The sequence below is a fragment of the Sceloporus occidentalis genome, unplaced genomic scaffold (assembly GCF_023333645.1).
Source record: "Sceloporus occidentalis isolate IW3139 unplaced genomic scaffold, rSceOcc1.0.p SCAF_5, whole genome shotgun sequence".
In the NCBI taxonomy this organism is placed as follows: domain Eukaryota; kingdom Metazoa; phylum Chordata; class Lepidosauria; order Squamata; family Phrynosomatidae; genus Sceloporus; species Sceloporus occidentalis.
This window is the reverse complement of record NW_028316985.1, coordinates 114,870,181-114,895,935: the sequence shown is the minus strand read 5'-3', so window position 1 is coordinate 114,895,935 and position 25,755 is coordinate 114,870,181. Positions and strand designations below refer to the sequence as shown.

Genomic DNA, 25,755 nt, shown 5'->3' with positions numbered 1-25,755 from the left:
GGAGGAGGGTGCCTACTGCCTTGCCTTCTTCTCCTCTGAGGTGAGGTGAGTGACAGTGCGCCCCTTCAGGAAGCCCCTCCCCTTATAACCCTCGCGGCCCGCTGAAAGGCCCCGCCCCCTTTTGCGCCTGAGGAGCCTTTGGCCGCGCTTGCCTTAAAGGCAAGCGCGGCCAACGGCTCCTCAGGCGCAAAAGGGGGCGGGGCCTTTCAGCAGGCGCGCGTGTGGCTCCTCCCGCTCCTTCTCCTCGGGCGACCCCGCCTCCCCGCCCCGGGCCGTCCCCATTAGCAGCTGGGCGCCCCCTCCCTCCCTCCCTCCCTCCCTTCTCCCTCCAGGCATTGGCGGGGCGGCCTGTCAATCACACGCCAAGCCCCCCCTTCTCCCCTCGCTCCATCTCCCTGAGCGCCGGCCGCGCGAGGGGACTCAGAGCGACGAGCGAGGCGCCTGATGGAGGAGATGATGATGGAGGCGTCCGAGGGCGGCCCCCCCAGCGTGGCCAAGCTCTACAAGGCGCAGCGGGGTCCTTACAGCGTCCTCAAGACCTTCCCCAGCAGCAGGAGGCCCGCCCTGAGCAGGCGCTACGAGAGACCCACCATGGTGGAGATCCCGCAGGTCAGGGCGGGAGGCGCGCATCAGCATCACCACCAACACCACCACCACCAGCAGCAGCAGCAGCAGCAGCAGCAGCAGCATCACTTCCCGCAGCCCTCCTCGTCCTCCCTCGCGGAGCAGCTGCCCTACATCGGAGGGAGGGCCGCCTCGCAGCAGGGCCAGCAGTCCAGGACCCCAGCGCCGCAGCCACAGCCGCCGCCTCACTCCTCTTCCTCCTCCTCCTCCTCTGCCAGGTTTGGCCACCAGGGGGCGGCCACCAGCAGCAGCAGCTCCACCACCAGCAGCAGCACCGCTGAAGGCAACCTGGAGCTCAGCGCAGGTATACCCCACACACTGGCCCTGCCATGCCCCATGCACACCCCTCCTACACTCTGCACATTGATTATCCACAGGTTTTATTCATACGTCCTCTCTAGGAATATCTAGGCCCTCCAGTGCAACTCTATGGTCAACTTTAACTAGAAGTCACACTGAAGGACCTAGAGAGAACACTCCGCTAGGCATCTGTCGCTCCACCAGCGCAGCTCAATGTCTGTCAGATGTTGGCCACAGAGTTGCACTGGAGGATCTAGAGATTCCTAGAGTGGTTTTGTTATTTGTGGTTTTTCCACATCCATGGAAGTCCTGTGACCCTAACCCCAGCAAATGTGGAGGAACGAGTCACTCATCCCTCCATATTTGTGGCTTTGATTTTTGCTGATTTGATTATTGACGGATTTTATTAATATGTCCTCTCTAGGAATATCTAAGTCCTCCAGCGCAACTCTACAGTCAACTTTAACCAAAAGTCACACTGAAGGACCTAGAGAGAACACTCCACTAAGCACCTGTCATTCCTGCAGTGCAATTCTGTGGTCGAGGTCTGGTAGATGTTCACCACAGAGTGGCACTGGAGAACCTAGAGGTTCCCAGAGAGCACTCCACTAGGCCTTTGTAGCTCCTCCAGCACAATTCTATGGTCGACATCCGGCAGATGTTGACCACAGAGTGGCACTGAAGGATCTAGAGCAGTGGTTTTCAATCTATGGGTTGTGACCTTCTTTGGGGGGGGGGGGGTGTCAGATGACCCTTTCACAGGGATCACCTAAGACTGTCAGAAAACACATATTTCAATGGTTATAGGAACCGAGACGCCACAGGTTGGGGGTCACCACAACACAAGGAACTGTATTAAAGGATCGCAGCATTAGGATGGTTGAGAACCACTGACCTAGAGAGAACACTCCGCTAGGCATCAGTAGCTCCTCCAGCACAATTTTCTAGGAATCTCTAGGTCCTCCAGTGCAACTCTGTGGTCAACATTTGCCAGAATTTGACCATAGAATCATGTTGCAGGACCTACAAATGCCCAGAGAAGTGTTTTCTCTAGGAATCTTTAGGTCCTCCAGTACAACTCTGTGGTCAACGTCTGGCAGAATTTTTCTGGAGGACCTAGAGATTCCTAGAGAGAGCATATTAATCAAATTTGCAAAAGTCAAAGCCACAAACATGGAGGGCCACATAGGAATGCATGTATGTGCAGGGTCCGAGCGTATAAAACACCCACTGGGTGATCTTGGGCAAGTCACACTCTCTCAGCCTCAGATTATTTATTTATTTATTTATTTATTACTTATTGATTTCATTTCTGTGCCACCTTTCTCCCAAAAAAAGGGACTGACGCAAGGTGGCTCACAAAATAAAAACGGTAAATTTTACTGTAAAGTTTTAAAAACAGTTAAAATCATCTAATTAAAACCATATAAAATTAACATTAAAAATAAACAAAAAATTAAAGCATAACTAATAGAGTCCACTCAGCCTTCCATCCTTTCATAAGTTGGTAAAATGAGTACTGTACTCAGCTTGTTGGGAAAATAGCTTACACATTGTAAACCACTTATGGATTGTTAATTAGTGTTAGCAGTATAGAAATGTACTTGCTATTGCTGTAAAGCACACATGGGTAGCCATGGCAAACCCCCTGAACAAACTAGCCAAGAAAACCCCACCATAGGTTCATTGCCTTAAGGTCACCAGAAGTAAAAAATGACTCAGAGACACACCACAACAAACAAGAATGCGCTTGTGATGTGGTGTGAAGCAACACTACCCCCCCCCCCCCGCCGGTCCCTTAATTTTGTATGCCACCCAAAATGCACAAAATACAAGTTTTCAAAGCTCTACTGAGTCCTTCATCAGGCAGAGATGTTCAAAATCATACAGGAAGGGGGGAGATTCTAATTTAAAAGTTATTTTAAAATTATGTTTTACATTTTTAAATGATGTTATATTAAAATTATAATATTTTTCCTTCTGTATGATTTTTAACTTCTTTGCCTGATGAAGAACCCAGTAGATCTTTCAAAGCTAGTAACATGTGTTTTGGGTGGCCAGTAAAGATATCACTGTTTTGTGGTTTTGGGATGTTACTGTACTTTGGTACATGGGCAACATGGCTACTCCTGGATGAGTTTTTAGTATGCCATGTTGGCTTTTTTTCTCACTGCCAGATGGAAAGCACCCATGAGTATGTAATACAGAGGGCACAGTGATAACACAACTCATACAAGGGATCCAAAAATTACTTTTGCAGTTTTAATTTCATGCTGTATACAATTGAAATTGTAAAGTAATTTTTGGACACCTTGTATTTGCAGAGGGCGCCTCAGGAGTATTCAAGTTGACAATGCCACATTACTATGAAGTGGTGGTCAGTGTCCCTGTGTTACGGGTTGAGCATGGCAGCAGAGAGGTGGGGGATGCTGAGATAAATGGTCAGAGATTTGAACTGGCAACACAGTAGCCGTACTGTGCCAACTCTCATGAGCATTTGTGGCCTGGTTCACACATCCTGTAGGGAATCTCTGTGTTTAGAAATTTGCGGCTTCTGAATGGTGTACAGCCTGTGGAAATGGAGGAAAGTCTCAGAAAATGTGGGTGTATTCCAGCTGAGACATATATGATGTTTTATCCAGAAAAGAAAAGAAAGTTCTCAAAAGATTGGGTTTGGACTTGTGAGCACTTCAGAAGCCACTGGAAAAACAAGTCAGTTCAGCTTTAAAGCCAGTTTTTAGTGGTAGAACCCAGACCTGGATTGTGTGTGCAGGAGAAACAAAAGCAGCCTTCAGTCAGGCACAGACTGCTTTAGCTCTGTCTTTTAATAGCCGTAATCTCCATCCCTGACAACACCATGTCTTCTTGAATGAGGGATATAAATCTTCATAAATAGCATTTTCACAGGCAAGAATAATTATATGATTTTCTTCCTTCCTTTTGCACAGAAAATGTTATTTTATGCACCAAATCCCTATGTGTGTTTTTCACGTAGGATAAGTACCAAAGTGGAAGGATCCCAAGCTCTAGGAGTCTCCTCATCAGGATTCCCTAACACTGAAGAAATCCATTTTCCAACCATTTTTTACTATTTTGAAAGATTCTTTCCATCTCTAGTTGAAATCAGCAACTGAAGGCCCATATCTGCTCTTTGCAATTTAGCTGTCTGTTTCCCCTTCCCCCTGCTGCTGATCCAAAGGCAAGGAAAGCGTGTGTGAAAAGAATATCGAGTGCGAAAACAGATCTTATTATTGATCTAATTGAAGGGGAGGGGAATTGTAGCCCTCCAGATGTTGTTCACCTATACTTTTCTTCAGACTTGGACAACATAGCCAAGAGTAAGGAATAATGTGAATTGCAGTCAAAAACAACTGTAGTCCCACCTGCTGCTGATCTTTAATGTGAAGATCTGGAGTGGGGCTCTGACCTGCGTCTGTCCATCCTCCCCTCAGAGTGACCTTCTCACAAAATCCTGGTTACTGACTAAGGTACCTGGGGTTGCTTGTAGCCTTTGCCAAGAGCAGGACTGGTCCTACTGTTAGAGGGAGGAATGCGACTTCCTCTGGCGGCAGAAACGGGGCAGAATGGGTAGAGTTATATGTTGTCAGGTGGCCTACTCTGCACCTCCTGGTATTACCTTCTTGTGCTGATGAGGATGCTGTCCTCGCTTTGGTGCTAAAATAAATCTTGACTACAAATCTGGTTTTGACTGCAAATCCCTTTTGGATGGGATTAGAGCAGGGAAGGGAAAGAAAGTGCCATCTTGTCCTTTCCCTCAAGCTACAAAATATTTGAGCCACAAATGCTGATTCCCAAATTTTCTGAAGTCATTTTCCCTCAAGATTAGGTCTTGTTATTTTGCTGTGTGTCTGAGCCCTTCCAACAACCCATTGGCAGCAGTCTTTTCGGCAGCATGGCACACCAAACAAAATGTTGTGTGAGGATTTGTAGTTTGCGAGACACCCAGAATCAGAAGAAGGCTAGAAAAGATGGAAGGGAACAGGGAACAGATGCTGTGGGCAGAAGTTCCCATGTATTCTCTGTTCTTCTCATCAGTTTCATGGTGGTGACTGCAAGACTGAACCTCTGCTGTGGGAAAAGCAGGTTTGTCCCCTGCAGGAATCTCCCATGCCCCTACCAAAACGGGTTTTTTTCTGTCCTCCAGGAGCCTTGCAACCTCCCCACGTCCTCCACAGCAACTCCCCCTCAGTTACTTTCAAAGTTTATATCGCTCATAAAGACTCCAGGAAGGTCCTATGGCCTAAATCTCAGTCCCAGATAGAGTTGACTGACTGCATAAATGAGACTTACATAATTATTGATCATATTTCCATTAATTCAGTGGGTCTAGTTAGAATTAATATTTGAATTTAGGTTCTTGTGGTTAAATAAGGTTTCCTGTTGCTGCTCAATGTGTCCTCCTCTGAATATGGACTTTGCCTTCCCATCCCAGTATGCATTCACACTCATTGTGATGTGTGCCAGATCTGGACTTGACACTTCTCCTCTGCAAATGGAATTAGTGTGGTATCAACAGCATGTGGAACGCATATCCCCGTGTTCATCCACCAATCCCGTTTGACAGCCAGATCACACACTAGAGATATACCAAGGCTTTTCTTGAGTGAAGATCAGAGATTCCACAGCTTTACATATTTTGTGTATGGGAAAAAAGGAGCATCCCATCAGTATGATTATTAAAAAGGGGGAAAGTGGGAGAAATGCATAGGAAGTGAATGTGGGCCAGGCTTATGCGTTAATATAAGTGGATTGTATTTCTGAGAACACATTCTCATGAAGTTTACATCGATAAAATACACACTCAGGAGCAGCTAAAGTAGTGAAATCTTCTAATGGTTGAATGCTTATCTTTCCAACCTTGAAATGTACGTCTTTTAGCAACAATAAAAGCACGCAGGATCCAGCCACCTCCTCTTGTAACAGCTCTTGCAGAAACTCTTGTTCTCATGATGTTGATTTTTTATTTTTAAAAATCCACCTCTGAACAAAAGTGTTTCAGGCTGTGTCAAGACCTTTTTGCTGAAAAACAGATTAGTATTGGTAACAAATTTTTCTCATAGCTGTCTTGTGATCATGATTATTGCCTTTTCAGTTCTCTTCCGCAACCTAATCTTTTAAAAGGGAGCCACATACTTACTTCTCCGATGAGGCGAAAAAAGAACAGAAATGACTATCAGAATGACAGGCCATTCTCCAGTGACTGGTAGAGGCCCTAGACTGTAAGCAGAAAATAGATGAAAACAAAATAGATGTGTTGAGCCAGTTGTGTGTTCTGGTGGGGATTGGATTGAGTTGAAGACAAGATCAAAATATTTCTGCCTCTGAAGGTATAGCCTACAAAGATGTTAAATAGACCCCCCTTTTCCCTCTTCATCTATTGATGGCTTGGCATTGGAGCTCACGTAGTTCTTAATATGCAGCCTAAATCTGGCACCAGGAAATGGAAAATTGCATCTTTAAGCAGACTACAATCAAAAATGAATTACAATAAATCCTATATAATTGCATAGGTCATTCTCTTTAATGAGATTTTATTAACCTGACTGTCAAGCTTTTGAGTCAGGCAGATATTTTATCTTCTTCAACTGATAAAAGTGTCAGCTATAAACCACCGTATAAATATTCATAAATCTACACATCTGTGGCAGCCTATCAGCATCATTCTTTTGGACATTAAAAGCATTCTAATTACTTTCTGTCTAGCAGAGCTGAAAGGCTGCCTGTTATAGTATGTGCTTGGCAGGCATGATTGCTTTTGTTTGCCATCACAAATAACAGCATCCCTGTTTTATATACAGAGGGTCCAAGGAAATACTCTGGGTTTGACTGAACAGGCTGCATACTGAGAGACAACCATCTGGTTTTGATAGAACTGGGCATCTTGACTCATCCGTCTATTTTGACACATCCTTTGTTTATTTATTTATTTTGGAGAACAGGGAGAAGGGCAGGAATCGGAAGCCTGCTTTGATAGCTTCTCTCCCCCTCTTTTTAGCAAGTGTATTTTTTAAAAAATGGCTGCCTACATCCAATTTCTTTGGATGCACCAAATGCTGCCCTCTATATATAGACCAGATAAAGAATGGGAGCAAGGTCTCTTTCCTACCCCCTACCCCCCCCCAAAAAAAAAAACAGGATTGCTGGGGTAGTCATATAGAACAGTGGATGGTGTATGTTTATCTTGGTGTTTGTCTGTCTGTCTGCATCCACACTGCAGAAACAATCCAGTTTGACACCACTTTAAATGCCATGGCACAGTGCTATGGAATTCTGGGATTTGTCATTTTGTGAGACATTTAATCTTCTCTGCCAGAGAGCTCTGGTGCCACAACAAACTACAGTTCCCAGAATTCCATAGCACTGAGCCATGGCAGTTAAAGCGATCTCAACCTGAATTATTTCTGCAGTGTGGATGCAGCCCCTGTCTGCCACCAAATCAACTCTCGAGTTGGAAAGTGTCTGCTCCTAATAGCTGTATGTTCAGTGGTTGGGGATGGTACCATGTGGAAATACGCCCTGCTGTACTACTACAAGAGCATATAGAGATTCTCATTCTTAGGTTAATTGGTGCCTTACGTCTAAACCATCTGAATGTATCTACAGAGAGATGCTGTCAGTCTCTCAAAGTGCTCTGCATATAGTAAGAAGATGTGTGACAGTTCAAGTTTTATATCCTTCATCTCGTGTAGAGCCAGTATTTCTTATACCTGTAGAAATAATCATTATTAGACAATAATGACCTTTAGGATTCATTTTGTTGTTTAGACAGGTTCAGCTTTTGCTAAATGTTTTCTCAGGGTATCACTGTACTACCAACTCTAGGTAACCGTCATTCCGGCTAAACAGAATTATAGCCAAGAGGCCCAAACTACTCCTATTATCCTCACCAAGTTAGAGCTCCAACAGCCCTTTGTGGAAGAAAACACAACAGTTTAATAGGCTAAAAAATACCGATCAATTGGTGTGCTTGTGTGGAGGTGCCTTCTGGTTTCAAGCAATTTCAGTATCCCACATGTTTGCATGCTTTCATCAATAGCTGCAGATGCTATATTATATATTTTCAATTTAATTAATGGACGAAGCCTTTGAAAAGTACATGATTCAGATTTTCTCTTCTTGCACTTTGTTCTGTGCCGAAAGCACTCAGATGCCTGCGCTCACAGTTTCTCTTCCATATTCATATCAGTTACAGAAACAGTTCTTTCATATTTGTAATTATCTGTTGCTGTGATATCTTTGAGCAAATACAGATTGTTTGGGTGGAAAGGAGAGATTATGATATTGTTTGATTATCAAAACACCCGTGCTGCAAAGACAGGGGTGGAATGTCCTTCAGAAGACATTTAACTGTCTGGTAAATATGATTGGATACAGAGTGTTATTGCTTTATTGGTATAGGAAAATGAAAGGTATACGCAAGTCAGAGGTAGCCAGAGATGTCTGGGAAAGTAACAGCAAAACAACAGCACGCCAGCTGAATGCTGAAATCGCTGTTGTTTATCAGAACATTTCATACTTTTCAGCATGATGTGTCTGTGGTATTTTTCAATATCATGGGGTGGTTTAGTTCTTCAGGTAAAATAGGAAGGAAGACTGAGGCATATGCAAATTGACGCATTAATAATACAAATATTTTAGTCAGTTCAATCCAGTAGTTACCTTATCACTTCAAACTGTTGCTGGTACCAGAAAATAAGCCTGCAGGAACTGCAGAAGTTATTATGCACAATTGAGGAGTACGGAGACGTTGTTTTTGGAACTGACATAGGCTCGCCTTGTGACTTTCAGGGTCCCTTTGAGGTGAAAGATTGGTGCTTAGAATTGAGTTCATTTCCCCATGACTTCTCCTTGCTCATAGGTAGATCGCACCTGTGTTCTTTACTCACTGGATGCAGCTTCCAGCATCCACAGATAGAGCCATAACAATGCTGCAGTATTTTAATAGTCTCTGTGGGTGTAGAATCTATTGTGCATAAGACCCAGAGGCATCTCTGGTTCCTTGATATTTTGGAGGGAAGAGAGAATTGGTCCACGCCTTTTAGATTCACACATGTTGGGTTTTTCATGTATCAGAACCATTCAAATATTACTGGAATTGCCATGTAATTCAGTATTATGGGCCCGTTGTATGCTGTGGATCATAGACCATACCATCGCCAGATGATTAAAAGATTGTTCACCTTAGATTGTAAACTGCATAGATAATCTTGTGTTTTAATTTGTGTATTGTTTTATGGGTTGCTTGCCTCAAATTTGTTCTTTGTTTTTGCATTGACCAAAAGCAACTATGTCATATGCACTTTTGCTTCAAAACAGACAGCCCAAGCTTGTAAAACATTTACAGTGGGCCCTTGGTGTCAGCTTGTGATGACAAAATCCATGGATGTTCAAGTCCCATTAAGTACATACAGTGGGGTCCCTTATATAAAATGGCAAAATCAAGGTTTACCCTCACAATAGTCCTATGTAGATAAAGCTAGGGGACAGACTAGCCCTGTGTCACCCAGTGAGCTTCATAACTCAGTGGGAATTTGTATCAGGATCTCCCAAGTCTCATTGCAGCTCTCTAAAAACTACCCCACACTGACTTTCCCCTGTCACCTGTAGAGAGATGAAAGGTGAGAGTATCAACCAGGCCTAAAAGCTCATAAATGTAATAGATATATTGACTGACCTTCTTCCGCATTGTCACATACCCTTCCTGCATGACAATGAGTATTTCAAACTATTGCACCTTATATTTTAATACTAATGCTTAATGTTTTATCAGTCTTGCAAATAAATCCTAAAAACTACTAGCCTATAAAACACACGCACGCACAGACACACCATGGGTGTAGACTAATATAAGTTGAAAATCTGTCTCCTTTCTGTTAAGTGCTACAAGATTAGATACTGTGAAATCTTGGGAAATGTTAAAAGGTGTTTTGGTTCAAAAGTGGACCATTAAAGTGCTGTCTATAGCACTTTTAGAAAAACTAATAAATAAAATGAAAGTAGCAAGAAGAGAAATCAAAGGGAGAAATTGAAGAAATTTGGAAGCCCTTCATTATTTATATTACTTGTGTGAATTCTGGATTTAAACTGCTGTCTGATCAAATGTTTTTCCTGAAGAAGCATATTTTGAATATTAAGAACAACGTACAACCCATTTGTCACTATTTTGAAGATGATTTAGACCCATGGTGATAGACAGTGATGTATATTTAGGTTTATTAACTAAGATGGGAGGGAAAGAAAGAGTAAATTGAGTGTTATATCTATACGACAAGGACTGTTTGTAATGGGAGAAATGTAAAATTAAAAAGAAAAAGAAAATCTACCTCCCTGCAAGAGGAAAGAGAAGCATAATTTCATCCAACTTTGAAAAATGTCCTTGCCTGGAGGCAAAGGGAAGAGACAGAGCTCAAGGGGAAGGGATGTAGCTCGGTGGTACATGCTCTGTGTGCAAACATTCCTTGGACTCGGAGGGTAGGGTGGGAAGAATTCTTTGTCCGCAACCTGAAAAAATGTGGCTAATCACTATACTGTATAGATAAATTTTGGCTAGATAAGGAATAAGAACTGTCTATTTTGCAGGCTGAATTGGACTGGAGAGGGAATTCAGTACAGTTCTTTGGATCCCCATGGCCCACCTCCAACTCAGTATCTCTTTCCATATTTTTGGTCCCAAACCACCACATTTTCAAGTGTAAAATATTCCTTGCCACCCCAAAAACGTCTTAATTGCTGTTTTATTGCCCCAAACAGCAAAATCCCTCCCCAGAAGGCTGAGGCTTGAGGGTGCACTTCAGCCCTTCAGAGTTCCAGAGGCAGTCAAAATAGGACCTTATGAAGCATGTCCATTTCCAGCCTAGATGAATCAATGGTCTGAGCAAGTCAAAGACAAGTTTTTATAATGCAGTTCTTTCTTGCTACATAAATGGTTGTCTGTTTACAGGGAGGTTCAGGTTCATATCCCTTCAAACAAGTATTCCTTACAATTATCCTTTGAGCAGATTAGTAGTGTTGTTCCCAAACTGCAGGATAGGAAGGAAATATGAACTGGAGAATTGATGGCTTACAAGGAAGAAAGTGAGTTTATGGCTGGGATGAAATTTGAACTGTGTTTTCCAGATCTCATTGTACATGCTAAATATGTATTCATTTATTGCACTTATATCCCATCTTTCTCCCAAAATGGGATCTTAGATATGACCAGGAGGTTGGAAAAATTACTTTTTGGACTACATATCCCAGAAACTCCAGCCAGCACTGTTCACTATAGCATTCTGGAAATTTTAATCAAAAGAAGGTAATTTTTCCAAGCCCTGAATTTGTTGGTTTTTCATTATTAGATATATGAAATATGGAACAAATTGTGTCATGACCATGGGAGGCGGCTTTAATCTTTCCCCTTCTTCCCACAATCCCAATTAGAAGACCCAATTAGAGGCTAAAACATAATGGCAGTTTTGGTCCCATCATTCTGTCATGGGCTTCATCCACCATGGGAATGCAGCACCTGACAACTTTACTGAAGTTGAAATTTGTCCCCAATCTGAAAAAGATTCTCCATCCTTGTTCAGAGAACTCTATGGACTCATTTACAGTTGGTCTTTGTGAGATCATGTATATACTCATGTACAGTTGCCAATCTGTTTGTGCGACCCTCACTTACTCGAGAGGAGGAAACAGAGGGCATTAACATGGGGCGCACACCCCCATTCAAGCCTATGGGGCTTCAATATGTGTGAAATTCTGTTTTCGTGCCGGGGGGGGGGGGGGTGCCCAAAATGGATCCCCTGCAAAAACAGAGGGCTGATTGTATAAGTTTAGAAATGTCACTCAAATAATTGACCCAAAAACTCTGAGTCGACTTCTCCATGAGTCAATGTAAGTACTGTACAATAACTCTTTTTTTAAAAAAAGAACCACCCCCCAGTGAAAGGCAAGAGTGTAATATGTCCTCCTAGAAGCACTGATTCACCCCTGCCTCACTCTCTCATCCATCCAGCTTTTAGGGAGAGCACGAACAGTTGTGCCTGCTGGAATTTATAAGTTCTTTGGCATCATTTTCCTTTGCTTCATCCTTTAGATCCTTTGTTATATGTCCCTAAGTTTTACCCTCAACTTATCCACAGGTCATATCAAAATCCATAATTTTGGCCCCAAATCTGTCCTCAATTTACATGACTTATAGTTGAGTTCATATGGTAATACCTTTGAACCAGAGCAATGTATGCAGGCTTGTAAAGTTAACATCTACCCTTTCTGATTTTCCATGTAAGCTTTTATATCCACAGAAATTCTGATAGTATTGGAAGATTATTAGGAACACTTATCCAGTATCTAGTTGAGTTTAAGATCTGAGGGACTTAAGTTTGTCCAGCACTACTGAAACTATCCAAGCCTGTTCGTGTTCCACTTTGTTCCCTTTGTTGTATATATTGTTAGCAATCCTTCAGGTCAACAAAGATGTTCATCAAACTTACCAAGCTGATTATATTTGAAAAGGGATAGTGAAGATTTTACCTTCCGGATGTTTTGCGCTTCAGGATCCATAACCTCTGGCCAACATGAGCCATGGTAAAGAATGATGAGATTCATAGTTCCAGATATTTGGACAATCAAAATTTCCACACATGCTTTTATAAGTTTCACTATTTTACAATGACTTGCAGTGTCCTTACTGTCCTCTCAAGCCTCTTCACTGTCACAACACATGTGACTACTAAAGCATGCAAGTCTAAGAATTTGCAACAATATAAGCTCTTTGTTGGACCAATTATGTCTCATTTGTATCTGCCCTTTCTTGCTTTATGAGAAAACTGGTTGTAGCCTATTTCATTGTACAGTATAATATCATCCTTATCTGGTAAAGGAAAGAGAGTCAATATGGCAATAGTTTTATGCCACAATTTTTTTCTCCTGATTTTAAAATGTAATACGCTATTTAAATGTGCCATCAGAGGTGGATCATTTCTGTCACCTTGGGTAAATCATAATGCTTAACACACTATACAATACCATTTCAGACCTCCATTCATATCTTGCTTGCTTTGTCAGTAGGGAAAGTGGCAAAAGAATACAAAAAAGAGAGGAACTTCTGAAAACTTTGGATCATTCTGATTAAAATGCGCACAGTAAATACAGCTTTGGGTCTAGAATCTGATTAGAGGATTAAAACGAATGAAAAACTGCTCTGTATTTGAATTACAAAGTTTCAATCAATATCTTCCTTTGATATTTTCAAAAGAGAAATGAAATGAGTGAATAATGAGGGAAGGCAACCTTATATTGAGGCTTCCACTGCTATTTAAAATTTCATGATTCTTTTATCACCTAATCAGAATGTTAGCAGAGGAGTGCGTGTGTGTTTGTGTGTTTAGAACTGTGGCTCCTATAGCAGCTTGTTTCCATGCAATGTGGTCAGGACTACCTGTCTTTTATCTTGTGGTCATTACTAATCTGACTGAACAGAATACCAATACAACTGCTAATAAAACAGAATGTAGACTGGAGGTGAACTGCAGACTTTCTTGTAATGACTCAAGGAAAATTGAGGTGCCACCCTTGAAATGTGCAATGTGAGAGTTTCATCCTAGCATCTCTGTGTGCATGTGTTTCCTTTGAATTCCCAGGTACACAACCAAGTGACAAACCAAAACTTAATAATCAACCAAGTGGAACAAGGAGCAGTGAAGTTTTGGGTAGAAGGATTGATATTCCAACCAATATATTTGCTATCCAGAGAGTTAACAGATGTTGAACTTTGTGTCAATTTATCTTCTTATGCTCAAGGCTGAGAAGCATCTTTCCAAAATCTTATCAGTTCTACAGGTGGTCAATATGGAAAGGGTCATTATTTGCAAATACAATAAGGTGTAGCCTGAACATTAGCAAAAATACCCCATTTCTCTATACTGTTTGTCAGTCTCAGATTTGCCCAAGACAGAGTGGTGATGCTCTAGAATCCATCAGACCTAAAACTTCTGAAGATGAATTCCAGATAATCTGCTTTTTCAGCAGTTTATCTGATTCAAGGTATCACTATTTGATTCAGATTTTTCAGGAGAAAGGACCTGAGTTATTCCATGAACCATCCAATTCACTTTCCAAGGTCCCAAATGCTATTCATTTTCTAAAGCACAATGCTGAAGACATTCTTGGTGGCCACATCACCATGCCAGAGGACCTCTTTTCTCGAAGCCTTATTTCATGGATGGTTTTTTAATAGTCAATAAACGTAAGCTGGCATCCAATTAGTCAGTTACAATAATGTATCTTAAACTTTTGATATCTCAGTGGCTTCATATCCTCACCTGTAATTGTGCCACTATTGCGGTGACTGCACTGTAAATATTCTCCCAGCCACACAGGAGACTTGTGCAACCAGGCCCACCCTTGTGGCTAGATCATTTTAATCAGGTCATGGGTGAGCAGTTGACCAGAAGCTCTCATCAGACCTAGCCAACATAACCAATGATTAGGAGTTGAGCATGGTTCTCAATTTTGGGTCCCCAGATTATTGGACTACAACTTTTTGAAGCCCTGGCCGTTGGCTGTTCTGGATGGGGTTTCTGGAAATTAAAGTTCAGCAAAAGCTTGGGACAAAATACTGGGAATCCCTGTCTGAAAGACTATCTCTGGAATGCTGATGCTACAAACCAGCTGGCTAAATGGTATGCATGCATGCTGAAATCAGAAACTCACTGATTTTTTGAAGTGCTCTGTCCCGGTTGAATGCCTTCCCCTCCACTGTGAGCCTTGCTAAGCTTTATACAGTATATTTTAACTGCTGGAAAGACCTTAAGATATCTTCTCCACCCAACATTTGAAGACTGAGGGAGGTTTCTGGTGGTAACTGGTTCTTTTTGCTATCCTTTTTAAAAAGGATCTCACAATAATTTTTAATTTATTTTAATGAGTGGCTTTTACATTGATTTCATACTCATCATTGCATTATTATATGCAGAAGTGTGTAGCATTGCTGTGACTACCCTTACAATTATACATTTGGAACTGTGCAGGAGAAAAGGCTATGGGGTTGTGATCTGAAGTTGTTAAAAGGGTAAGCACCAACCTCCCGACTGCTTCCTGAGTCCATGCCACTTCTCTGAAAGTGGTTTTCCATATCTGAAATGGCTGGTTGAGACTTGTCTTATTCAGAATATACTAATTGAAACCCATGGGGCTTAAGTTAGTCATGAGTAAGGATTTGTTACACAGACCTAGTCCTCGCCACAACCTGTCTATATGACACAGGACCAGATCCCCAATATGACTGCAGACTTTCTTAAGAGTGTGAAGCCAGTTCTGCACCGAATCCACCCTGTCCCTCCCTAATCCTGGTGTTAAAAAACTTGCCTTTTTGCTCTGTATTTTGCAGGAATCTCCAGAGCATTTCATAGCAATGCCAAGCAGCTGTCTACACACACATCCCACTGTATTGCTTCCCACCTCTGGTGCAAGTCACACCTCTGAACTCACAGTGAGGCACCAGCAATGTGTTTGATGTTGGGCACCTAGTTTCTGACCTCAGAGGGAGTAACTCATGGTGGCTGTACCGAGTAATACATCAGGACCTTTGTGTAGATAGTTACACAGCATCACTACATAGTGGAGAGGTAATGTGGGGGATCTGGGGCACATTTAGGGCCAGAATACTCTGGGAGCAGCCTGGAGTATTCTGGCTGGTGTAGACATGGCCTAAAATAGCTCCTATTGGTTACAGTGGACCTGCTCTAAATCCATTTAAGTCTGGTTCCAACACACGGGCTACTTTGCCCTAGAACACAGGTAAGGAGGCTGTGACCGTCCCAAGTGTTGTTGTACTTTAGTTCCTGTCATCCTCATCCAGCTTGACCAATTGTTGGGATAGAAGTTCTATTCCAGTATTTAGAGGACCACTTGTTACTCAGCCTGGGCTTAGAGCTGAAAGTCAGGTTACAAATGAACAAAAATAGAACCTCTGTAAATTTAATATGTCTGAGTGTTTTTGTTTTGCTTATTAAAGAGAGACTATGTGTGTTTAGATACAATCTATTTACTCATATCCACCGCCTAATCAGTATTATGACAGGTAGCTGGCTTTGTTTTAAGTTTCTGTGATTCATCTCCTCTTCTGTTTCAGAGAGTCGTATGATTCTGGATGCCTTTGCCCAGCAGTGCAGTCGGGTTCTTAGCCTTTTAAACTGTGGTGGAAAACTTCTGGACAGCAGCCGTTCTCAGGCATTGGTGTCCTGTGTAAAGCAAGAGAGTATGAGCTTTAATGAAAGACCAGAACAATGCCAGCTTGGGAAAATGGTCCATAGCCAGACTTCAGACAACTTAGACCTAGAGTTGCAGTACATGCACAAGAAGCAGCAAACATCTGCTTTTCTAAGAGTATTTACTGATTCCCTTCAAAACTATTTGCTTTCTGGAAGCTTTCCATCTCAGAACACCTCCTCCATGAGTGATTTTGGCCATTTGGCAGATGTGGATCCACTTTCAACATCTCCAGTACACACTTTAGGTGGATGGACATCTCCAGCGACTTCTGAGTCCCATGGTCACCCATCGTCATCTACACTTCCAGAGGAGGAAGAGGAAGAGGAGGAAGGCTATTGCCCACGATGTCAAGAGCTGGAGCAGGAGGTAATTTCATTGCAACAAGAAAATGAAGAACTCCGACGAAAGCTGGAAAGCATTCCAGGTAATCTCACATAAACAGATGGGAGTTCAGGTGCCTGAAACATAAGGCCCAGTGATTAAAATCTTTAACTCTCATTGACCAAGGTAGGACTTTAGTTGGGGCAAGTATGTTCACCATGGTTGTGTAATGTGTTGCACCAAGGTCAGAATTTGAAAAGGCTTCTTTTTTTTACTGTGGCTCTCACAGTCTCCCAGGGATTCTGGGAGCAGTAGTTCCATCTCCTCCCCCCCCCCCCCAAGATTTTTTTTCCTGAGCCTTGGCTCAAGTTGAAGAAATGAATTACAGTGAAAGCCGCATGGGGAGGAAGGGGCAGCGCGTCCCATAGGGACTAATGGGATGCACGCCCATGGCGCGCACATGCCGCCGTGCCATTACGCCATCACGTGCACAAACCCCATTCATTTAAATGGGGCTCGAGCATATACAGAATTTGCTTTACGCGAGGGAGTTCGGAACGTAAAGCAAGGCGCACTGTACACTCATCCCTTCACATTTGCTGCTTTGACTTTTCTAGATTTGATTATTCACAGATTTTGTTAATATACTCACTAGGAATATCTAGGTTGCACTGAAAGACCTAGAGAGAACACTCCACTAGGTATCTCCTCTAGCACAATTCTATGGCCAGTGTCTGGCAGATGTTGACACAGAGTTACACTGGAGGACCTAGAGATTGGTAGAGCAGATGATCTCTCAAGTAAAAACATAATGTTTTTGTTATTTGCGTTTTTCCCACATTCATGGGGGTCCTGTGTCCCTAACCCCAGCAAATGTGGAAGGATGAGTGTACATTTGTCTTTGCATTATAAATCTATATGAAGTTTACTTGATAGAAGTAGGGACTGTATTCCATAGAAATGTGGGCTGGCATACTGTTAGAGGTATTTGTGTCATAAGCCGATTTATAATCACATAAAAGCAAGTGGTGACATTGCACATTACTCCTGTTCTCAGGAGGGGAGCAGAGATGAAGAGTGCATCTACAAAGTAGAAATAATGCAGTTTGACACTTATTTAACCTCCATGGCTCCATCTTATAGAATCTTGGGATTTCTAGTTTTGTGAGGCACCTTTTCTTTGGCAGAGAAGGCTAAAGACCTTGTAAAGCTACAAATCCCAAGATTTCATAGGATGGACCTACATCACTTAAAGTGGTGTCAGACTGCATTATTACAACAATATAGATGTGCTACACATCTACATCTCTGGGAGCTACATCTCTGGGACCATTGCACAAACCAAGCCAACAGTGTAGTCATTTCATCATGTGTCCCATTGTGCAACGGACAGCAGAATACTATGGGGCTCATTGTGCTATGGGAACTCTGATTGTGCAACAGGACACCACACAGGGTGCCTCATACTCATTTCATAGTCCACTAGAAGGTTTGTGTGTCCTGTCAGGGATGTAGCTGTTCTGGTGCAGGCTCTTGGCTGTATCAAGACACCAGACATACTCTGTTGTTTTTTGTATTTTCACCAAGCACAGATTTACAACAAATAAAACAAAATACAGCTACAAAAAAACTATTAGCACAAAAATACCAAGCCTTTCCTCACAGACCTTAAAGCTTGGGCAGGCTCATAAAGGGTGATGCAGTCTTTCAGATAATTGTAACCTTTTCTGGAATATGAAGATAAAATTTCAGCTGCCACTCATAGGTAGATGAGCTAATGCAGTTTTGTGCATGGGTTATTTTTTACAGAAAGGTGGGCAAGGAATAAGCTTTTCAGTAGGAAGAGGAGGTGAAGAATTGTGGCACCATTTGGGTTTGTTTAGCATAGAGAAAAAGCATGTAAGGAGAGAGATAGCAGGGATCTAGAGCATTATACATGGTGTGGAGAAAATGAGTAAGGGATACTAATAGTAACATCTGGGGTCATCCACTTAAGCTGAATGATGCAAGATTCAGAACAGGTGAAAGGAAGTTTACCCGGTGCCTAATTAAACTGGGATTCACTGCCAGATGATGTAGTGTGGACTGCCAATCTGGACAGCTTTAAAAAGAAATAGAACAGATTACCAGAAGAAGAAGCTATGAGCAGCTATTAAGCATGAAGACTCTATATTAGTGCCCACAGGTTGCCGGAAGAAAATTATTGGTTCCAGTAATAACATTTGGTAACTAGTGGTGTGCTCCCATGATATTCCCTATTCTCTTAACATTTTCCAGGGTTTTGAATCCCAGAATCTCTTCGACCTTCGACTCCCTCTTCCTCTTTTTCCTTGTCTTCTGCCTATTCCTTGAAGAATTGCTCTGTATTGTGGCTGTGTTCCCACCTTTTTCTTCAGTACTAACACAGAATCTCTGCCCCCTCTGTACTTGTTAACAGTGACTCACTGTTCCAGTTGGTAGCAGAAAGAAATGTGCTGCTCTGGAGGGATGCTTATTCGATCTACCAGGGTATTACTTGGCATTGACCATGAGAAGCCATCCATGCCTAGTGACTTGCCAATCTGCTGCATTTCTAGTAGTATGAAGTACTAACCTATACAACTGTTCTGCCCTTATACCCTGGCCTGCCCTATATTATGGAAATTAAAAAGGGACATGTCAAGAGGAGAAGGAAGTACCAGTTTTTAGATTGCAAGAAAGAACTGAGTCCCACGCTGTTCTTTTTCCCTTGCCTTGTTTGTTTTCCCATCATGTGTATGGTGTTTACTTCCATAACTCTTCCTGTATCTATGTGGAAAGGGTGTCTTTTCAAAAAGATTTTGAAAATTAACAATAGATGGGCCTATCCAGAGATGGCATACCTCTACTCACCAGGGGTTCAGAGCAAGTGGCAGTCAGTGACTGCCTCCATCTTGCTCACCTTATAAACTTCCCAAAGTCTACTATCTGGCCACTGGTGGAAAATGTATGCTGGACTATAGGCTTGGTTTCACCTGGGAACTTTTCTTTTGGATATGGTTGGAATTGTATTCTGTTCCACTGACAGTCCTGTATTAGCCTTCTCAGTGAGTAAGAATGAACGCACACAGAGTCAGTTCAGGTATCTCCTGGTAAACCATAGCTCACCAAATGAATGTGCTCTCCTAACTAGACTCATGCAGTCCTTTCCTCTATTTGCCCTGCTTCGCTTCTTGGTTTTCACTCATTGTTTTTCCATGCCATGAGGCCATGGTCTAGTCTCCAGATCACGCACCAAAGTGAGACTGTTTTTTGTGGTTTGGTATTTTGGATTAACCATAATCTGCATATCATGACAAATTTGGGTTATCAAAAACTGCATTGTGCGTGGCAGAAAGGAGGTGGTGTGCTGTTTGTTAAGGGGAAGGCTATGTTCTCTTTTCTTTTCCTTCCTACTCCAGCAATACATTTCCTTTTAAGTATATTTTCCATTTGTATCTTTTGTACCTTCTAAGGGAAACCTTTTTAATCTCTCAAGAGTCTTGAGAAGGAGAGTGAGGCTGCTCAGCTCTGGGCATCTTCTTCACCCATTACAGAGCTGCAAGGTCAACAGAGAAAGAGAGATGGGATTATTTTTTGTAGATTTATTCTTTTGCTTTTAATAATAAGCATATATACAATCATGTGTATTGTCTCCCCTACAGTGCCCTGCCAGACTGTTTTAGATTACTTGAAGACGGTACTCCAGCATCACAACCAGCTCATGATTCCACAGCCGGTGGAGCAGCCAGCAGAGGTAGTGTGGATGATGATGAGGAGAAGGAGGATGATGAGAAGTGCCTTTCGATTGGATGCTTCAGTGAGCACATGAGTACCAGGGGAAAAAGTCAATAAGTGCTAGATGAAAGAGGCCAAGAGAGCCTGTCTGAGCGCTGGTTGAAACATAAATCTCCACCAGTATGCTTCCACAGTGCCAGCTGTGCAGTGCTGGGGACGGGGGTTCCTGAGCACCAGAAATAGTCACTGCCTTACTAGACCTAGAAGTCCAAAGGGGTGACATTTGTTCCTTTTTCCTGGCCACTCATTGGGTGTAAGGATGTGTTCTGCTACATGCAAGCTGTGTTGTGTACAGTCTGCTCTCCCCATATGCGGGGAATCTGTTCCGGACTCCCTCCCCTGCATCTGGGGAAAAGAGCATATGCTCAAGCCCCATAGAAAACAAGGGGGTTCGTGCTCACAGCGACACAGGTACATGGCCATTACTTTTGCTGGGGTTTGCCTTCAACGTAAGTTCAAAGCCTCAGAAGGCAAGCCCGCCTATGGGGAGAGCTGACTGTATAAGGAGATTGTTGTGCAGAATTACCTAGATACCTCCTCCTGAGAAAGTACATATGCTGGCATAATGTGAGGTTACTCCAGTGTATGTTATTAACAGGATTCTGAACTATATTTATTATTTTTATAAGTGTCTATCTTCACAGAACTATCCCCATTGAACCTCTGAACAGTGGACATGAAGCTCATGAACGTGTGCTGAGACTTCTGGGCTATATTCTAAGACATGTGTTCATATTCTAAAGCAGGGATGGGCAACAATGGCCCAACAACTCCCATGAATCTCCCACCAGCAAAGCCAATGAAGTGGAATTATGGAAGATGAAATCTAAAAAATCTGCCGTTACATGGCCAGATATTGACTGTCCAGGCCTTTGAGGCCTCCATCTTGTTTAATTTTAGCTGAGAATGCACTTAAGAATGGTGACTGAGGGGGTAAAACAGATGAGCCCAAAGGAGTGCCTTTCCATCGCCCCTTTGAATGCCGGATCGAGGCTGCAGCAACCATATGATGCATCTCCGATCCAGCATTTTTCTGACCCCAAAAGAAGCAGCAAAATCCCGCTCCTTTTGGAAGCAGAGAAAGGGTGCCTATGACACAGCGGTGGCACTTTTTGGTGCTCCTTTTAATAATAATAATAATAATAATAATAATAATAATAAATTTTATTTATATACCGCCTTTCCAAAATCAAGGCGGTTTACAAACTTGCTACAGCAAATCCATAAAATACAATGCAATAATACAATAATAAAACCAATACACATATAAAATACAATATAACTCTGAATGCCATGCCAAAGGAGCACCGTAATGCTGCCTGCCATGCGGTCAGGTGGGCGGCATGACTTGGGGGTGGAGTTGAGGTGTACAGCTGTCATGGCCCCACTCCACCCCGGTCTGATTTGCTTTTTGGCCAGTCTGTTTAGCCTCTGAGATTCTAGACTTAAGTACACTTTATCTAGGTAATGTCTCTTGGCCCGATTCTACCCTAGTCAGGACTTACCAGGCAGCAGCTGCTGCAAACAACAAGAATCTGTTCTCGTGTCAATTAGGGTATAGCTGAATTCCACTCCTCTTTTACTCCTATCCCAGAAGTGATGTTCGGTGCAAGGAAGAATTGCAACAGGCATCCCATTTCTGACTATCACACCAGAGATCACACATGGGAGGAGGTGGAAATATCAGTTTGTTCACCACTTGCAGTAGCTACTGCCCAGTAAGTCAGGCCTGTGGGCTTTTATGATCCCTATATATTCCCTACACTATTGAATACATAAAGAGCATGAATACAAACCAGTTACAAATGAGTAACTCTAGGTTATGCATTTGTAATTGTGGTTGTGAATTCCAACTGTAATTTACAACATGCCCACACCATATGCGGGCTCGCTATACTCAGACTTAAGGAATGGTGCTTGCACCACGACATGCAAGAGCACACTGCCATTGAAAACAATGGGACTTGAGGTCCCACGGTATTTCTTTTAGGTGAGGGGGGGTCCACTATATGTCCCTGAATCTGTAGATTGCAAGAGAAGAGTGGTGACAAGCCATTGTGCTGATTCTCTAATTAATGATCCCCTATGAAGGTTTAGCAGAGCTCCAGTTATCTGGCCCAGTTTGAAATCTGGTGTCATACATAACATAGGTTTCCCCATTGTTTCATTGCTTTTACAGTGTATCACACTACATCTGCAATGGGAGAGAAAACCAGTGTGGCAGTGGTTTGTGTGTTGGCCTAGAACTCTGGGAGACCAAGGTTCAAATCCCCCGCTCAGCCATATAAACCCAGTGGGTGACCTTGGACAAATCACACTTTCTCAGCCTAAGATGAATCAGAATCATAGAATCATAGAGTTGGAAGAGACCACAGGGCCATCCAGTTCAATCCCCTGCCATGCAGGAAATCACAAAGCATCCCTGACAGATGGCCATCCAGCCTCTGTTTTAAGACCTCTAAGGAAGGAGACTCCACCACACTCCGAGGTAGTTTGTTCCACTGTCAAACAGCCCTTACTATCAGGAAGTTCTTCCTAATGTTGAGGTGGAATCTCTTTTCCTGCAGTTTGCATCCATTGTTCCGTGTTCTAGTCTCTGGAGCAGCAGAAAAAAAGCTTGCTCCCTCCTCAACATGACATCCCTTCAAATATTTAAACAGGGCTATCATATCACCTCTTAACCTTCTCTTCTCCAGGCTAAACATGCCCAGCTCCCTAAGTCGTTCCTCATAGGACATGGTTTCCAGACCTTTCACCATTTTAGTGAAGGCAATGACAAACTTGCTTGAAATAGATCTTGCCAAGAAAAGTCGTTGGCTAAGCCGTTAAGTCAGACTCATACCAACATAACAGCAGAATGGAGAAAGAGAAATGGCCACAGGTGACAAAAGATGAATGTGAACAAATGTCAGACCAAACTACATGTCACATTAAGGGTACCATCCTCTACCAACTCACCTAGGTGATACTTTGAACACTGAGTAGCCATGCAAAAAGCTGTAAAAGGTATTTTAAAGTAATGTACAGGTTGGGTCACCCTTATCCAAAATTTTTGAGACCAGAAGTGTTTTTGATTTTAGAATTTTTGGGATTTTGGAATGTTTGCACATACATAATGAGATGCCTTGGAGATGGGAGGTCTAAGCATGACATTTATTTATTTATTTATTTATGTTGCATATGCACCTTATACACAAGGCTTGAACATAATTTTCTACACAATATTCTTAATTTTGTGCATGAAACAGTTTGTATATATTGAACCACCAGAAAGAACTATCTTAGCCATACTCATGGCCAATTTGGATTTTGGAATATTTCAGATTTCAGAATTCTGGATAAAGGAGACTCAATCTGTACTCAAAACTGAGCACAGATCTTTAGAAAATGCAGATACTATCTTCAGTTTGCACCATGGCACCTTGGCATTTTCTCACCATAGGACTATTTGAGGAACTGTTTGGGATCAAAGGACACAGAGATGGGGTTGGGGAAAGTTCCCTCCTCCTGTATAGCAGTCCTGATTTGGAGGAGCAGTGGGATATCTTCCTCTCTAATGTGAGGCGCCATCCCAAGCAGTTCAGTCTGGTCATTTGCTGCATATATGCACACTGAAGGGTAAAAAGGAAGTGCCTGGGCTTCCTTTGGAACTCTTCACTGCTGCTGGACACTCTAAGGAAGTATCAGCTAGGTGAGCCTATGGGAAGCATCCTCTTGGGCAGGCGTGGCATCATTCTTACATAGCTATCCATATACATTCAGACGAAGTTCATGAATAATAATGATGTTTTGGATCTTGCAGTTTTAGCTTTGTTGACTTGCTTGAGATTTTTTCCCCCACAACATAACTGCTGTCAGGTTCTAAGGATGTTAAACAAAAGGTAATACATTAATTATGTAAATAGATTTATTTTAAAAAAGCTTCTGAAGTAGCAATCTGCCAGCTGCCAGGAAAAGGCCTGTTTGATCACACTCTTCAAAAGACATTTTTACACATTTTAATAGATTAAGAGAGACGATTATATTTAAATAGCTTTTCCAATCACTGGATCTTGACACTTTTTAACCTACCTGCAAAAGTATGTTATAAATAGATTGTTCCTCTATCAAGGTGTTCATTATACCTCACTGGTTTTTATTACAGAAAATGCAAATGTAATTTTTTACAAAACCCACACACTTTCAAAATGAGCAATTCCTTATTCCCATCTGCGTCTGTTTTCATTGTCAGCACTTTGCAGCTGCCTAATTGTAATTTTATTTGGCAGCTAACTTCATCATCCCTTGTCTTTCAGCCATCTGACAACCTGGGCAACCATTTTTCTTTTTCAGGGGAGCAAGCAGTTGCTGACCAACTACCCCGTCTACATCACTAGCAAACAATGGGACGAGGCTGTAAACTCCTCAAAGAAAGATGGGCGGCGGCTCCTTCGGTACCTCATCAGATTTGTCTTCACCACCGATGAGCTTAAGTACTCGTGCGGCCTTGGAAAAAGGAAAAGGTCAGTGCAGTCAGGAGACACTGGTCCTGAAAGACGTCCTCTGGATCCAGTGAAAGTAACATGTCTCAGAGGTACTGCATCTTTTCACTCGGTGTCCACCATATGCAATCTCATTTCACCACATTGGCGCTGGCTTAATGCAAGAATATTTAGCATCCAGGTGGCTAGAGGGAAAGGGGGTGTAAATGTGAGGAGTCTTGGGGCTTGAATTCAGCTCTCAGTTAGTGACAAGAGAGTCTGATCAGTCAACTAGCTTTTCATCAATATCTCCAGCAGTTTTCCAGCTCTGTTCTCTGAGAGCTTTGAGGTTCCGTAATAAGGAAACCAGTAATGATAGGAAAGTTTCCCTGAAAGGTGGCTTGGCCACCACTACCAATCTTCTCTTGCGTTTCACATCTTTGGGAACTATTTTCTAGGATTCACACTCAGTTGTTACTAGGCAACAGTGAGGTTTCTTTGGCCTGGCCAGTGGCTCACCTATTAACTGAGCATATACCCTGAAACTTGGCTCACAATGTACAGTAGTTTGCTAACTGTTATTCTGTGGGCAAACCAATGAATAAAGTGTCTTGAAAGTTTGCAATTGAATGAAATAATTGAAATTTAAACAAACATGCTAATTATCCAACCTTAACAAAAGCATTTATTGTGGGAGATAATCCATGCTTCCTTCACAAATTTATAGCACTAAATGCAAGTTTCAATTCGATAGAGAAAAATCATCTTCAATATTTCCTTTTCTTTTCTCCATTCTAGCATCCAAGCACAATTAAAACAGATTCTTTAGAAGAAAAGACTGACAGTGGATTCATGGAAATCCAATAAGGGTCATGAGGAATTCGATCTGGATTTTAGTTTAAACTTTAAAGGGGCTTCCCCAGGTGCTGGTGTCTACTCCCTCCTATGGGTTCAACACTTTGGGTAGCACCTTTTGAAG

General features: G+C 42.4%; 1 protein-coding gene across 4 annotated transcripts in view; it reads left to right on the top strand.

Annotated features, from left to right (window-relative positions):
• The first annotated feature begins 397 nt into the window (after positions 1-397).
• LOC149312687 (BEN domain-containing protein 4-like) overlaps positions 398-25,755 on the top strand; it is a 37,462-nt gene continuing 12,104 nt past the window's right edge. For 2 of the 4 annotated variants that reach the window (XR_016281286.1, XM_089525174.1), the window contains exons 1-4: positions 398-928; positions 16,061-16,624; positions 20,184-20,338; positions 24,649-24,889. Coding sequence is in view for 3 of the 4 variants with exons in the window: in XM_089525174.1 (XP_089381300.1) it covers positions 445-928; positions 16,061-16,624; positions 20,184-20,338; positions 24,649-24,889 (1,444 nt within the window). In the remaining variant the exon portion in view is untranslated. Of the gene's footprint in view, positions 929-16,060; positions 16,625-20,183; positions 20,339-24,648; positions 24,890-25,574; positions 25,702-25,755 lie in introns of those variants that run through there. The other 2 variants (XM_089525176.1, XM_089525175.1) reach the window with 2 other exon arrangements.